Source organism: Heloderma suspectum, chromosome 11 (assembly GCF_057233095.1).
Source record: "Heloderma suspectum isolate Gila_16-S chromosome 11, 16-S_ref, whole genome shotgun sequence".
NCBI classification, from domain to species: Eukaryota; Metazoa; Chordata; class Lepidosauria; order Squamata; family Helodermatidae; genus Heloderma; species Heloderma suspectum.
This window is the reverse complement of record NC_139468.1, coordinates 14,004,905-14,021,774: the sequence shown is the minus strand read 5'-3', so window position 1 is coordinate 14,021,774 and position 16,870 is coordinate 14,004,905. Positions and strand designations below refer to the sequence as shown.

Below are 16,870 nucleotides of genomic sequence, written 5' to 3'. Positions count from 1 at the left end.
CTGAGCCAGTACAACCTCTCTTCAAGCTGACACTAAGAGGGACTAGCATTTTATTGTGTTTTTGTCCTCTTAAGTAGCTCAAGAGCATGGCAGCGTACAGGGTTCCCTGCCCACCCCCACCAATCCTTATAACAAGCCTGCCAGGTAGATTAGGCTGAAAGATAGTGACTTCGTTCACACATAATGACAAACCAGAGTATGGGTTGAGTACGGGTTGAGTGTGGCTTGCCATTGAATCATGGGTTGTCATTATGTGCAAACCCTGCACTATGGTTAAACTTTGGGTTGTTAACCATGAACTACCAGTTCACAACCCAACAACAAACCACATGTTCTCTTCCTGGGTTGTGTAGTTAAACCACAGTGCAGGGTTCACATGTAACAACCCATGATTCAACGGCAACCCACAATTCAACAACCCATACTCAGGATTGTCATTACATGCAAACCAGGCCAGTGGTCCAAGATCACCCAGTGAGCTTCATGGCCAAGTGGGGATTTGAACCAGTTCTAGTCCAGCACGCATAGTCGTTAGATCACACTGGTTGTCCAATACAAGTTTATACCATTTTATGAGCAATCGCTACCAGCATCTTTTGAATGGAAGGGGAGATAGCCACTGGAACCTTGCATATGTACATGGCATATGTGACTTTTGCATACCGCCAATTCGAGTTTTAAACTGTATTCAAAGCACATTATAAAGTTGCTACTTTTCTAGTAACTCAAACCTTCGACATGCACTCACATTTGCTTTTTTTTTAATGAATTTGGTTATCTGATTAATTTGTAGTGGCAGGGTAGGCTTTAGAGCAGGGCTGGGAAGCTGGATCCCAACTCCCACCATCCACAGCCAGCATAATCAATCTTCAGGGATGATGGGGGTTGGTGTCCAAGAACATCTGGATAGCCAATGCTTCCCCATCTCAGCCTTAAAGGAGCAGGATGTGATATGCTGACAAGAGCGTTATAGTCAAGAGAAGCGCAACATGGAAGAAATGAATGGACAAACCTTAGGAGGGCGCAGTGAGCCATGCCAGGCACAGAAGCTCTGTCCACTAAACCATCTGCAAAACAATGCACTTTCTACATCCATTTCCATGATACTCGGAACTAGAACCTTGAGTATTTTGTTTTGAGCTGTGATGGAAGGCCAGTGCATACAAGATCGGCACATAAGCAGTGCCAAGCATCTTTGTGTGACGGAATGTGTAATTCCAGAGGCACAGATGCAGTTGGTAGCAGCTTGCAGGAGCACATCTGTATACCACCATCGTGGATACAGTTGCCAGCTGTGATCAAGGCTCACATATTACGTATGTCCATGCAAGCATGGTGGCAAAGATGGCTAAGGCTTTCCATGTGTAGATGGATGTATCTGATATGACCCATCCTGGGAGCCTCCTTAAGAGTCTATATGGAGAAGCTACTCAATCGCTATTGCAACAAGGAAGGACCTGTATATAAGGGCAGGAAGAGACAAGAGCCTTACCAGGTGCTTTGAAACCCCCAACCCACCAAGGGAGAGGTGCTGAAGCTCAGCCCCAGGGGACAAATCTGGCCTCTGGGGCCCCAATCAAGCCCTCCAGAGTTCCCAAGATGGCCATGTGCCCTTCCCAACCAACCACCAATTGTTTGGTAGTTTCCCTGCTTTTGTGCAGTTCCCTCCCCATCCTACAAGGCTGAAATGCCTCCCTACTTACCAAACATGCCGCTCCCAAAAGAAGGTTATCTGAAACAGAATTTGTCCCTCAGGCTGAAAGAAGTTTAACACCCCCTGCACTAAAGTTGCAAACCATTCATAACGTTATGGGCTGTTCATGGTCGAGAGCTCCGTTCTTATAACAAGGAAATAGGATATGAAAGTAACAGCCCACCCCTGGGGTTGCTCCCAGAACTGGGCTTCAAAGGCACACTGCCTCTGCAGCTAGAGGCTCGATTGAGCTACCAGGACTAACAGCCATTGATTGACCATGTGTTTTGTCCTCTTTGGAAACCTAAGCTAGCAGGCAGCACCACATCTTGCGGAAGTGAAAAAGGCGGGCGGGAATTCCTCCAAGGAACAGAGTGACAGGAAGTTTGTTTTTGTAAAAAATGGCTGATCATTTTATATAAAGATTGTGGATAGCTTGTCACACTTGCTCTGAAAGCAGATTTAGCGGAGTAGGTCCCTAATCACAGTTGTGCATAGTGACCTGTTTTCCATGAATTCCAACTGGTTAAAACAATGGTATTAGATACTCATGCAAAGCTCTACTGTGGTTTGTCTCCCACTGTGCAAGCAGTTTGGAAGGGACGACCTTTAGCCCACAGCAACAGATGCCTGGAAGAGGTCAAAACAAGGAAGAACTGCCATAGAATGTTGCAGTATATATCCATCCCACCCCCTCTTACGAGTGCTTTTCAACAGGACTCCAACTGGAGATGTGGGGCCAGTTCACACAAGCACCATGGGTTAAACAACCCACGGTGTTTTAAGATGCAACACGTGTTCGATGCCATTTGCCTAATCACCCACCCAGATGTGGCTTGTCTTGTTATTTGAACCCGAGCGGCATGGCTTGCTGGAGGGGGAAATAACCCTCAAAAGAATTCAACAGCCCATGGTGATCATGCAAACTAGGTCATGTTCAGGCTTTCTGGGAGGTTAATTCAGGAGGGAAATTGACATATTTCTTCTCCCCCCCCCCCATTGCACCAAGGTCTTTCTCTGTTCCAATTTGGCACTGACTACAAGCCCTCATAGTTGAGCATTGTACTACCATTCCTTCCTCCTGAAAAATCCTTGTATAGCGCAGGGAGGTTTTTTAATCTTACAACACACACCTTCCCAGCATAATATTCCCCTCTGGGCTGGAGCAGGTCAATAATTCTCCTCCCTCCCCCTCCCCATCACCCTTCAGTTGACTCCTTCCCCCCACCCTTTCCTTCAATGGTACTGTTTGTCCTGGAATTCTACAGGCCCTCAGCAAGTCACTTGAAATTATGTATTTAAAAATCCCTTTCTTGTAAATGACAGAGTTCTGAATACCTAGGGAATCACCCAAGGCTCCATTGTGCTTTCAAACTGATTAGTACTCAACCACCCGAGTTCACAATTAGAATGAAGACATGAAGAAATCGCGAAGAGAAGACAACGGCACTCCAGTTCCAAAAAAGACATTTTAATCTTGGTGAAGCACCTCTTAGAAATTGTATCTTTACAAACAAAGAAACAAAAAATTAAATAAAAAATGCAAATGTGCTCCCACTGGAACTTTATACAAAATTTACAGTATTAAACACTTGTTTCAAAATGGCTGAACAGTACTAATTTCATTATATTTAATTTTGCCTGGCAAAAGAGTGCAAGGTAAGGAACTGTTCCATCCAGCTTTCCCCTTCTCCGATTGATTTGCATGTTCAGGAACACACACGTGGGAAAAAATTATAATGAACTGGTAGAAAACGTAGACATTGCTGCCTTCAGATAACATCACATGAGTGCAAGGGGCTTTACAATGCATCCATCATCTATGATTTGCTTACAATAAAACACTTCTTATGTTACCACTCTACTATGTTAACGTGTTATTTCTACGCCTCCTTGCTCTGAATTCTGCCAAGACCCTGATGAAAGCATTTTGTGTCAAACACGGTCAGCTCTTACTTGAGAGATCTACAAACCAAGCACAACCAATGGCATTACATACGCCCCGGTCATCTGGGGCACCGTCTGGCCGATGGCAGAAAGAACGTTAGTCCAAAAGGGTTCTTCTCCATCGCCAATTTCCACATGTGCCATTACTATAGAATTATCTCCCGTCCTTGCCACACCGCCAGCTCATGCTGGCATTGTAGAAATTGACATAATGGTGCTTTTGATGTCATATTCAGGGTTTCTCTCCCTCCCCCACTCCCATTTCATTCCTCACTTTTCATTTTTCAGAATAGTAAAGTCACCAGCAAAAGTTTTGTTGCCAGCACAAATATTTTTCTTCAAATGTCTTGGAAAGTACCCAAATATCTGCATTATTTGTGTGGCTGGCTTGGGAATGCTGGGAGTTGTAGGGCTTTTTTTCTGTTTACACATGCATAGGGCTGTGTCCTTACAGAACTTCAGCTGACCATACTTGCCCCTCCAATGACCTTTTACACACCATACAGACACCCTTCCCCAACCTGGTGCCCTCCAGGTGCGTTGGACTACAATTCCCAGCATGCTGGGAGTTGTAGTCCAACATATCTGGAGGACACCAGGTTGGAGGAAGCTGTTCTAAATGGTGATAAGACTTTAGTCAATGAATGATCCCAAAAGCTACTTAAAAATGTCACCCCAAAAAGTAGAATTAGAAATTAGACGCCTTTAAAAAAATCTGAAGGCAGCAGCAACTCCTTATAAAGGCAAACATGTCACATTTCTAAAATGTGGTAGTTTAAGCCACGAAAAAATCAGCCATTTTAAGTACAGAAACCATGTTCCCACCAACTTGATGGCGAGAACACAGCCCTTCAAACGTATCTTATTTTTTATATACACTCACGGGAAGGTTGTTGTGTTTAACAAAATCATCAAGCTGTCCACATGTGTATTAAAACATGGACATTGTTCTCACAAAGAGCAGATGAAGTGGCAAAGATGCTTTATGGTTTATGTTTCTTCAGATGGCAGGTGGGAATTGACAAGAGTGAATGATCCAGGATACCAAAATAAATACCAACTAAACAATCCTTGCACAGGAAAAACTAGTGTCAGGAAGAACACTAAACTAGAATCTTTCTCCCTGACATGCTAGCTTTCTATGTACAGGGATTTAAAAAAAAACATATTTGTAAGAAAGAGCATTCTGTGACTTCCCAACGGAGGTACAGCTCAGAAAACAAATTTACTCCCTCAGCTGCTCTTTGTGAGAATGAGCAAGGTCTGAACAGATGAATTTGGCATAGGAGGGTTCCCCAAAAAAACCAAAACAAGGGGAGACAAGGCACAGAATCTCCAATTACTGAAATTCTTATTTGCAGGGAATCTGATGAGCTATACCTCCTCCCTGCCAGGCACAATCGGAAGATGACTTTGGCTCCATTCTCATCTTTACTAGCAACTGCCGTTTTCTCACACCACACCTGGAAACATAGCCGTGGGCCCAGAATCTTATCTTTGGGGAGGAGTCCTGTATGGAACATGATTTGAAAAGGGGACCTCTCTGTTGAAAAAGCCACCGACTGTCAGTTTTGAATTATATGTTGGGTGCTTAGTGATGTAACTGTGTTAGATTGTACAAGTGCACACCTGTGTGCATACACACGTTGCGTTTGCAAAGAATGCTCATCATTCCTGACCAAGCACACTGGTTCACCTGCCCTGTTGCTCCCACTTGGCTTCCCTCTACAAGCAGGACTGGCTAAACTAAGCAGGAATTTAGCAGGACAGAAAAACTTACAGTTCGGTCCAAACCCAGGTGCAGCCTTGCTACTCTTCAAAATAAGCCTGTATGCAAAAGCTGGCTCCAAACCCTGGCTTGTTTGACATAACAATAAGCTTTTCCGCCCTGCTACATGTCTGGTTAGTTTAGCCGCTCCTGCTTGCAGGGGGAACCAGGCGGGAGCCACTGGGCAGCGTGCATCGGCATGCTTGCTCCTGAACGATAAGCCAGGATCCTGAGGAGTTGTGCGTTTTGTGCGAACACAGCCAATGGCGCGTGGTGATGGTGCCCTGAAGAGCTTTGGGGCTAGAATCCCACCCAACTCCGCAGAACAGGAGAACATCCTCAGGTTTGAGGCCAGCTGAGCCCAGTGGATTTTGCAGAGGAGAGAACTCATTTTACAGGAGAACAGATGACAACGGCCCCTCAAGGTCTGGGGAGGAGAAGATGGCGAAAGGATGTGGCCAACAGCACGCTCCCTTCACCGCACTTTCTGGATAAGTCCTTAGTGCAGGGCTGGAGAACCTGGGGCCCTCCAGATGTTGCTGGACTCCCAATTCCCATCAGCCCCACCCAGCCTGGCTAAGGGTGAGGTATGATGGGAGTAGCAGTTTATCAACGTCTGGAGCACTACAGGTCCTCCAGCTCTATCTGAGGGGTTCCTCCAGCTAGGTGGCCTCCCCAGACTTCAACTCCGGAGCCCAACAGTTCAAGAGACGGCTTTTCTCGTGGGATGCCTGAAGTGATTCACTGAACAAGTGCACTGAGGGAGGGACAGGACAGTTCTCAAGTTCCATTGCCTCCCACCAAACCTCACGCGGGGCTGGTTCAGATGTTCCCCACAGACCCTCCACTGGGGAGGCCCTGTGGACACAGCCAGGTAGCAAGAGGAACATACAACCCAGCATAGACACATCGAGAGATGGCGGCAGTGATCTGCGTAAGCCAGGCAGGTGAAAAACAGATGGCCCTGCTTGTACACATGGCTGCTGAATGTAAAGCTCATCTGTGCGCATGACTTCCTCTATGCGGCCGCTTCTCATGGGCTGCAACTGCTCTGGCAAAGCCTGCAACAGACACCGCCCGTTTTTCCCACCCTGAGCAGAGGCACGTGGCTGGCAGGTGGCCTTTTCATTACCCACAATGCCTTAGACCTGCTGTCATTCTGGTGCATTGTGGGAAATTAAGAAGGTGGCCAGAGACAAACGTGTAGCGCTGCCCGGAGCGCGGCCACCACAGTCAGATAAACCTGTCAGGGCCCACTGATAGCGGAGGAACGCCCCCACCACCATCACCACCGGAGGACGCTTTGCCCAAGATCCCCTCCTCAAAGCTAGCTGGCCCCACACAGATGGTTTTTAAAGTACACAATCCAGCCCACAGCAACCAGGTTCCTATTTCAGCAGCAACTATAATCAGGGAGAGCAGGAAGACATCTTGTAACATCAAGTTCCCATTTAAACGTACCTTTTATGGAACGGCCACCGCCAAAGCTCTGAGGCCACCGCCAAAGCCCCTGAAGTCAAGCCGAGTCCCAGGGCATTCAGCAGTAGCCATAACCACAAGAGGAACACCTGAGTCGGGCCCTTGTCACCCCTCTCTGAAGTGTGTTGGGATCAGGCCTGTGCCTGACTTGGGAAGAAGGCCAAAATCCAGGAATATGTTTACACTTTCAGCCATCTTGCCAATAGTGTTCCAGTCTGTCAGCAGGATGACTCAGATGGATTACCCCCCCCACACACACACACATTCACTCACTCACTCACTCATCCAGCTCCAGCCAGCCTTTCTTATAGTCCTGCAGAATCTCGAGGTAATATTGCCACTCCGGTTCACTGTCATATTTCACCTCATAAACTGTTTTCAGAGGGTTCTTGTGGCGCTTGTGAACCCGCAGCACCACTCCTCGATACCACGCCTCTGTCTTGTCTTTCTCCTCATACAAGTGCCTGATCCGCTTGCCGACCAGCTCTGGATACCGGGGGGGCAAACCTGTGGCCCTCATGCCACCACCGCCTCGCGCTAAGCTCTTGAGGAGCAGGGATGCAGATTCTTTCCCTTTCTTCTTCCCCCCGGCCTTCACAACAGGAGGGCCCTGTATATCTCGAAGAGCATTCCGGAATTTAATGTGGACCACAGACTTCCGGAGGTGGAGGACCTTGGAGGTACTGGTTGTTTTCCTGGAAACCTTACTGGTCAGTTTCACCTGAAGAGTCCTGGGCAATTTGCGGATTGGTACAAGCCGCCTCTTAGCACCAGAGCAAGGCGGGAGCCCTTTGGCTTTCGGAGGCACAGAGGCAGCAGTGTCCTCCTCAGGCAGTGTCTCTGCCCCCTTGAATGCAGTGTCCCCTATGATGGAAAGGGAAGAGGATCCCTGAAGCGTTTCCTCATCGACTGGTAGGCAAGTCTCAGAGGGCGAGCTGGTAGCCTCCCCCCGAGGCACAATTCCACATTTCTTGCCTTGCTTATGCTTCCCTCGGCCATCCTGGTTGAGGGACTTGGTTGTCGTATCCTGTAAACATCTGGTTGCATCTGTTACCTTCAAGCCTTCTAATGCCGAAGCTTCAGTGTTGCTGTTTGGGGTCTCCTTTGCAGGATCACCTAGGAAAACAGAAGAATAAAAAAAATCAAGCAAATTAGCACCTTCCCTCAATTCCTACCATCTCAGTCTTATACTTTTGGCTCAGACGATCATAGAATTATAGAGGTGGAAAGGACCTCCAAGCTCCAAGATCATCTAGTCCAACCTACTGCACTGCTCAGTGCAGGCTCTACAGTGCAGGATGCAGCTAAAGAATCCCTGAAAGGTGGCTTAAATACTTCCAGTGAAGGAGAACCCACCATCTCCCAAAGCAGCCCATTCCACTACAGAGCAGCCCTCCTTCTTAGGAAGTTTCTCCTGATATTTAGATCAGGGCTGGACAACTTTTGGCCCTCCTGATGTTTTGGCCTACAGCTCCCATCAGCCCTAGTCAACATAGCCAATGGTGAGGGATCATTGGAGTTGTAGGCCAAAACATCTATTGTTGCCCACCCCTGGGTGAAATTAGATAACGCTTCCCTGCAACTTCCACACATTGGTTCTAGTCCTGCCCTGTCAAGCATCAGGAAAAAAAAGGGGGCCGTTCACACAACACGCTAACCCACACACAGTGGTTGAGTGTGGGTTGTTGTTGAATCATGGGTTCGCTTGTTGTCTGAACCCAGGACATTTTCTGCAGGGTGGCTTGTTAACCATGCAGGGTGGCTTGTTCACCACCCTGAACAACCCAACAACAAACCATGGGTTCTCAAGGTGGCTTGTTCAAGAAAAATAAGCCACACTGCATATTTTAGATATATGTTGTTGTTGTGTGTTATTTGTTATGTTATTATGTGAATGGTTTTATATTTTATATCATGTATTTTAATGGTTTTAATTTTTGTGAACTGCCCAGAGAGAGCTTCGGCTATGGGGCGGTATAGAAATACAATAAATGAAATGAATGACTGCGTAGTTAACAAACCTCCCTGCGGAAAACATCCTGGGTTCAGACAACACGCTAACCCATGGTTCAACAATAAGCCACCCTGCGGAAAACGTCCTGGGTTCAGACAGCACGCTAACCCATGGTTCAACAACAACCCACAGTCAACCACTGAGTGTGGGTTAGCATGTTGTGTGAACTGCCCTCAAGTCTCCTCCACCTTCTGCATGAGAGCCTTTCAGTAATTTGATCACCACATCTCCCCTTAATCTTCTTTTCTCCAGGCTAAACATGCCCAGCTCATTCAACCCTTCCTCACAGGATACAATGGACTCCCTGCTTCCCCACCCCTGCCACAATGCCCTGTTAGACCTACCTCCCACAAATATGATTCTGAAGGCCCTGCTGGCTAATTTACAGTGGAGTCTGTATGTCTCTCTATATATATCTAAAAACCTAGCTTATGCCATGTCAAACCATACTGGTCCCTCCAACCTAGTATAGTTTACTCTATAAACTAGCAAGTGCTATTCAGCGTCTTCAGATACAAGGGGGCGGGGTGCTTTTTTTAAACACCTGCTACCTCTGAACTGGAGATGCTGGGGACAGAAGCCAAGGATTTCCGCAAGATCTTTTTCTCCAGCACAGTGACCCCCTGCCCCACACCAACCAGTTGTTCATGTACCCTCCTCCACCCATTTCTCCTAACTGCCTTTGGACTTTCTCACTCTCTTATATTCTCCCTATAAGCACCTGTATGTAACACACACCCACACAAAGAACAGATACCTACTTGGAGGCATCCGGGCCCGCCTCTGAACTTGGACCTGGAAAAAATAAAGTTATTGATAATCATCTGAAATGACAGTGGAAGCACTGGTCACAGAGCTGGTTGGCCAGAGCTAATTAAACGGGCTATAGCCCCTCTGCAAAGAGAGGTCAGTATACGCTCAACATACGATTATATATGTGTCTTCTCCCAGGTCAGACTCTTCAACCATCTAGCTTGTTATTGTGTAAACCAGCCTTGCACAACCTGGTGTCCTCCAGCTGCTTTGGACTACAACTCAGCTATGCTAGTTGAGAAAGATGGGAGTTGCAGTCCAACACATTTAGATGGCACTGAGTTGAGGAAGGGTGGTGTAGAAGAAGGAATCCATGAGACACTGTGGGGAACAAAGGATCCAAAGAAATAGGAAAGATGGGTAGGAAACTAGAGGAGAACCAAAGAGATGTGTCAAACTCTGGCTTCCTAACCACTAGGATCAGGAGTAGACAACCTGGTGCCTTCCAGAGGTTTTGGACTACAATTCCTATATGCCCCAGCCAGCATGGCCAAATGATCATCTTTGTGGGATTGTGGGAATTACAGTCTGAAACATGCAGGGTTGCCTATCCTTGCACTAGATACTTCAGAGAAGGGCCTTCTGTGTATCCGAGATTTATGGTTTATAGTACCTACCAGCACAAGCTATACCTGTCTATATGGAAGTAAGTCCCAAAAGGATTAATATGGCTTACTTCTAGGTACCCAGCTTACCTGGGAGTAAGCCCCAGTGAACACTGAGCCAGTGTGGCATAGTGTAGTGGTTAGAGCGTTGGACTGGGACATGGGAGATCCGGGTTCTATTCCCCCCTTGGCCAAGAAGCTCACAGGGTGACTTTGGGCCAGTTACTGACTCTCAGCCTAACCTACATCGCAGGGTTGTTGTGAGGATAACATGGAGAGGCGGCAAATCATGTAAGGTGCCTTGAGTTCCTTGCAAGAGGAAAAAAGGCAGGATAGAAATGTAATTATGTAATTTCTAAAATTAAAAAATTCCCACCAGCTGCCACCTTGAATGCAGGGGTGCAGGAGGGCACAGGAGGGCAACTTCCGGCAGTTGCCACACTGCATCCTCCAGAAGCCATTTCAAAGCCTCCTGCAGCCCAGGCTCACTCCCTGTCCTAATCCAAGGGTGAAGAACCTGAGGTCATATCTGGCCCTTGGGCCCTCCAGGTGGCCACAGCCCCTCCCCTCATCCCCACCCCCTTTCCCCAGCCACTGATCGTTTCGTGGTTTCCCAGCTGTTTTCCATCCTCCTGCATTCCCACTCTAAAAAGTTGAGATGCCTCTCCTAAAGCTTAGTTACCAGCAGTAGGATCTTTAAGCTAAACTTGCTGGTAATTTTGCCTTTGGCTCCACCCCCTTTTACCTTCCACCCCGCCCACCAGTAGAATGCAGCCCCTGAGATGTTTCTCCAACATGGAACTTGGCCCTAGGGCTGGAAAACATTCTGCAGCTTTGCGCTACTCTAGTTAAAGAGGGAAGATTTTGGCATGCCCCACCAGATTCTGTGGGTGATGAAGGGCAGCGTCCAATGCTGCACCACCACTGACATAAATGACACTGCATTAGCGTAAACAATCTCTAGTCCAATCGCAATAGCGCTTGCTCTAGTCCAATCTCTAGTCTAATCTCTAGTCTCTAATTAATCTCTAATCTGTAGTCTCTAATCTGTAGTCTCTAATCTGTAGTCTAATCTCTCCAATTTACTCTCTAGTCCAATCACAATACCGCTTGCTCTAGTCCAATCTCTAGTCTAATCTCTCATCTCTAATTAATCTCTAGTCTCTAATTAATCTCTAATCTGTAGTCTCAAATCTATAGTCTAATCTCTAGTCCAATGGCAATAGCACTTGCTCTAGTCCAATCTCTAGTCTAATCTCTAGTCTCTAATTAATCTCTAATCTGTAGTCTCTAACCTCTAGTCTAGTCTCTAGTCCAACGGCATCTCTAGTTCCCCGGGAAACAAGCCACACCAGCAAGCACTACTGGTGTTGCGCTAGAGATCATTTTCACTAGCGCAACGTCACTTACATGAACGGTGGTGCAATATTGGAAGCTAACCAAGAGACTGTCCTGCCTGTCATGGTCACAGCCATGTAGATTTGTGGATTCCACTGAGAGGTGCTCCCAGATTGGCATCCATACGAAAGGGCAATGCAAAGAGAAAGGGAAGTCCGAGAGCACCATCGTGATCACCCTTAATTAGGATTGCCAATGAGCTGCACTTACCAAGCTGTTGCTTGACACATTCATGCCAGTGGAGGTTCAAGAGGTCCGGGTAGATGTCTGGCAGCTGCTTCAAGGCCAGAAGCTTCAACATACGGGACGTGCAACTCTTCAGCTCCAGGTCTCTCAAGAGCTTCTCCTCGGACAGGGTGGTGGGACGCAGCTCCACCTTGTGATCCTGCAGCACGTGGTCCACAGAGGCACCCGAGATGTTCGGGAAGAGCTTCTCCTTCACCACGTGGATGGGGATGAAGATGGCGCCAGCTCGCACCACATGCGGGAAAGGGCACTTGCGGGTGAACAGGAAGGTGTCCAGCTGAGAGAGCAGCTTGTTAAGGAGGACAGTCATGTCCTTGAAGGCCAGCCAGATCAGTTTGCTCTTAGACAGTTTTGGAGCTTCGGAGACCGTCCTTGAGCTGCTCTTGTGCTTGGCCAAACCCGCTGCCTTCTCTTTGAGCTCCCTCTCTGACTCAGCCTTCTCCAGCCATTCCTTGAGTTGCTCTGGAGAGGAGGCAGACACCGAACAGGAAATGACGGTACAGACAGAAGTGTGCAGGGCAGTGAAATACTGCCTGGGTGAATTTTGCTGGCCAGGAGATTCATCACGGGTGGGAAGCAAAACCCGGGCCTCGACTAAGGCAGGAGAGCCGGCTTGCGTGCTAGGAATCAAGACTTTTGAAGCGGCCGGTAGCTTGACATTAAACTGCTGCTGCAGAAGTCGAGCTTCCGGCTGAATTGCTGCCTGCTGGGGGCTTTGAGGAACTGGCGGGCTGGTTTGCTGCGTTGCTGCTTGCTGAAGGCTTTGCTGATCCAACAGGCTGGATTGCCGAGTCACCGCTTGCTCGGGGCTTTGCGGAACCGGCGGACTGGATTGCTGAGTCACCTCTTGCTGAAGGCTTTGCTGGACCGGCGGGCTGGACTGCCGAGTTACCGCTTGCTGGGGGCTTTGCTGAACCAGTGGGCTGGACTGCCGAGTCACCGCTTGCTGAAGGCTTTGCTGAACCAGCAGGCTGGATTGCCAAGTCACCGCTTGCTGAGGGCTTTGCTGAACCGGCGGGTTGGATTGCCAAGTCACCGCTTGCTGAAGGTTTTGCTGAACCGGCGGGCTGGATTGCCAAGTCACCGCTTGCTGAGGGCTTTGCTGAACCGGCAGGCTGGGTTGCCAAGTCACCGCTTGCTGAGGGCTTTGCTGAACCGGCGGGCTGGGTTGCCAAGTCACCGCTTGCTGAGGGCTTTGCTGAACCAGCTGGCTGGATTGCCAAGTCACCGCTTGCTGAGGGCTTTGCTGAACCGGCGGGCTGGATTGCCAAGTCACCGCTTGCTGAGGGCTTTGCTGAACCGGCGGGCTGGATTGCCAAGTCACCGCTTGCTGAGGGCTTTGCTGAACCGGTGGGCTGGATTGCTGAGTCACCGCTTGGTCAGAACCATGTGGCAGAGAGGAATCATCTCCTGGAGCTGCTACTCGGGAGCTCAACTGAAAGGATGGAGAAGAGTTTTGCTGCACTGCGCAGCCTGCCCCAGCAGCATGCGATTTCAGGATCTTGAATTTTTTGTACAGGAATGCTGCAGAACTGTGAAAATTGCTCCTTCCCCCAGAGCTGCTTTTCATGGGCACCTCCGATAACTGCAAGTTAGTCTCTGGTAATGACTCCTGCCGCTTGGCTGGCTGACCTCTCACGTCCTGCCCCTTGCTTCCTGAACATTCCCTTTCAGTCATCCCGGGCAACATCTGAAGACTGGGCGCTTCCGCCAAGCCTTCTATTTTAAAGCTAAGGTCTAGCGCATGGTCTTCTGGGGCATGATCCCCAGCCCTGCTGCTCGCACAACCCATCGAGGCTGGCCGAATAGATGCGGGCCCAAGGGGAGGCAAAAGCTTGGCCCTGTAACTCTCCCAAGTCCCGGCATAATCTTGACTCCCTCTCTCCAATCCTGCGCAGTTCCTACCCGGATCCCTTTGACCAACGTTCATCATTCCGTCACAGGCTGTTCCTTTCCTCTCAGGCTGCAGCACCCCAGATGCTTCCAACGACCCTGCAGAGTGTGGCTGAGGTGAGCCTTGTCCATCTGGGCTTTTGCCTACAGGATGGAGAGATGCCTCCTCCGATTGGCAGCTTTTAGAAAGGGGAATCTCCACCGACTCGGTGGAGCCTTCAAGGTAGTCTCGGTAAGGTGCCAAGCTAAAGACATTGTTGATAACTGGCATAGGAGGGGAGGAAGGAGGCAGAGGGTCCTCGGGTCTTTGATGAACGGTCCTTGCTCTTTCCACTGGAGACTGCAGTGTATTCTGGAGAGAGGGTCCAGAGCCCTCGAGAAGACTTGTTGTCGGATCTCCCTTGGAGCTGCACTCATGGGGTGCAACCGGGCTGTCGGAAATAACTATGCAAGGTCCTGATCCAGCTTTGTGATCCCCAACGTTCCTCTTCTTGGCTTCAGAGGGTAAAGCGGACCTTTGGGGTGCGTAAGAGCATTGCTCTTCCCTGGCGCCGGCCTTTTCCGACCGGCAAAGGTCTGACCCGCAGCCAGCGTCCGGCATCGGCCCAAACCCACCGAAGAAGCCAGGCATCCTGTCTGAGTGAAGCGGCTGGAAAGACCGGGGGTGGGCTGCTGCCCGCTGACCCGGAAGGCTCTCGCTGGCTGGCCTCGCAACTCGGCCGCCCTCCCGGCCATCTGAAAGGCTGTCTCCGCTGGGCCAAGAGCCGCACCGAGAAGACCTCTCAGGCGGAGCGCACACGGGGACGGGGGCTTTCTGCAGCAAGTCTGGTTTGGCGCTTGGGTTCTGCTGGTGGTCATGCTCCCTCGAAGACTGAAGGCCAGGAGGGGTCATCGGAGGAGGGCCAACGGCTCTGTAGACATAGTTCTCCAGAGGATAGTAACCCCTTGCTGTCGGCGGGAAATAAGATACTGGAAGAAGCTGGGGATCCTCACTGCCTGGGTACCTCAAGCCTTTGCAGGAGGGCAGAGCAAACAGGGAGTTCGCTTTCTCCGCCTGCGTGTAGCTCTGATGATACAGCAGCATCTGCTCATGGGAGGTGAGCGGGTAGCACGCGGATGACCTATCGTGGTACACCAGGCTCTGGGGATTCGCCAGCGGGCTGGCGGGGGGTAGCTTTGCCCAGGCATGTTTTCTGGGGCTGCCACCATGTGCCTCCGGGAAGATTTTCTGGCTGTTGTACATGGCAGAGAAGCTTCCTTCCAGGAGGGAGGTGCCTTGCACCCCTTGGCATTTCTCAGAGGCCTTGCGGTAAGGCGAAAAGCCGGTGGGGCTTGCGGTTGTGTCTTTGGGCGATGGCAGGAAACTGGATTCAGTGACCAGAGCTTTTTTTGATGCAGCAGTGCTGTAGCTGGGGCTCCCTGAGGGTCCCGACGGAGGAAGAGCCCATTCCAGGCCTGCGGGTCGCTTCGGCTTGCTTTCTGCTGGCATTCCCAGAGCTAGGGAGCCTTTGGGGCCAGACTCTGCCATGTAAACGTGGTTTCGATAAACCGGTTTGGGCACCGCCAAGGTAGGGCAGCCTTTTGGCGCTCGGGGAGACTGCTGCGCTGAGTAGCTACGGATCCAGCCCGGCTGGACAAGGCCCGCATGACCCATATAGGTGGCCCATTTCTCCTGAACGGCAAGCACGTCTCGGGCCGTGCACTCGCTGTCCTTCTTGTGCCTGGGGGTTTGGCTGTGTGCCCCAAAGCTTTCTGCTTCTGGCCTGTACAGCACGCTAAGAGCTTTCTCCATCCTCAGCTGCTGGCCCACCGCACCACCCGTGCAATGCGCATAAGCCTCAGGAGGAGTCCAGTGAGCCAACGATTTGGGCCCCTCGTGGCACTGAAGTGGGTAAGCGAAGTAGGATCCCTTATAGCTGTAATGGTTTTCCGAGGCGTGGCCAGGCAGTGCACTCGATCGGCACAAGCCCGCCGTGAGGACATGGTCTGGCTCCGCCTCCAGGCGGGGGAGCTTGCTGTAACTCACAGTACCCACAGCCTCCAAGCGTCGCTTCTCCGCCATTAGATGTCCCTCTCTGCCACTGGTCTCGGATGTACAGGGGGACAGTCGCCCTGGATGCTCTGAAACAGGAAGAAAGGAAAACCAATCAGCAATCCAAACCCATCACATTATTTTTTGCCAGGCAAAGGGAGTCACTCTGGATGCTCTGAAACAGGAGGAAAGGAAAAACCAATCAGCAATCCAAACCCATCACATTATTTTTTGCCAGGCAAAGGGAGTCACTCTGGATGCTCTGAAACAGGAGGAAAGGAAAACCAATCAGCAATCCAAACCCATCACATTATTTTTTGCCAGGCAAGGATTTAGTCAACATGGCTACCATCAACGGCTACATTCTGTGATTGCCTTGCGCAGCGGACCTGTCTCTGAATCGCACATCTTCCAACTGTTCCTCTTTAGCAGCAACAGTGATTTAGAAGTAACAGGTCTCAGAAAATAGGAACGAGAGACATTCCCCCAGCCCTGTATTTAACAACCTACCTGATAGTCGTCACAGGCGACAAGAAATTCCACTGCAGGCAAGTAAGTAGGCTGATGGAGGCGGGACAGTATGTGCCATCCCTCTTCTGGCAGCCCACTCGGTAGAAGCATTTTCCCCTATCTGCCAAGAGTCTAGTAGCTGGCTATGAGGGAGGCTAATTTTTTTACAGGCTAGTAACTTTTCTGGGTTTGTTTGCAAGGCTGTTCCCCATTTCCTGGGACTGACACAGCTAAATCACTGCACCCTTTTTTATCACACCTTTGAGCCCTTGTTAAAACAAAAAACAAAACTAACAGCATACATTTCAGTGCAAATCCCTGGAGTTGTCATACTTTATTTTATGGAATTACATTTTATTCCACCCTTCCTTCATGGAGCTCAGGCTGTTATATATGGTCCTCCCTCCTCCATTTTCACCCGCACCACAATCTTGTAAGGTAGGGTAGGTCAAGAGTTATAGTGACTGATGCA

At 49.6% G+C, this 16,870-nt stretch overlaps 1 protein-coding gene across 4 annotated transcripts in view; it reads right to left on the bottom strand.

Moving 5' to 3' along the window:
* Window positions 1-3,148: 3,148 nt before the first annotated feature.
* PRMT2IP (PRMT2 interacting protein) overlaps window positions 3,149-16,870 on the bottom strand; it is a 47,375-nt gene continuing 33,653 nt past the window's right edge. For 2 of the 4 annotated variants that reach the window (XM_084816924.1, XM_084816925.1), the window contains exons 2-4: window positions 11,928-15,977; window positions 9,663-9,696; window positions 3,149-8,003 (exon numbers count right to left, since the gene is read on the bottom strand). In XM_084816924.1, coding sequence (XP_084673050.1) covers window positions 8,000-8,003; window positions 9,663-9,696; window positions 11,928-15,918 — 4,029 coding nt within the window. In that variant the 5' untranslated portion in view covers window positions 15,919-15,977 and the 3' untranslated portion in view covers window positions 3,149-7,999. Of the gene's footprint in view, window positions 8,004-9,658; window positions 9,697-11,927; window positions 15,978-16,870 lie in introns of those variants that run through there. The other 2 variants (XM_084816927.1, XM_084816926.1) reach the window with 2 other exon arrangements.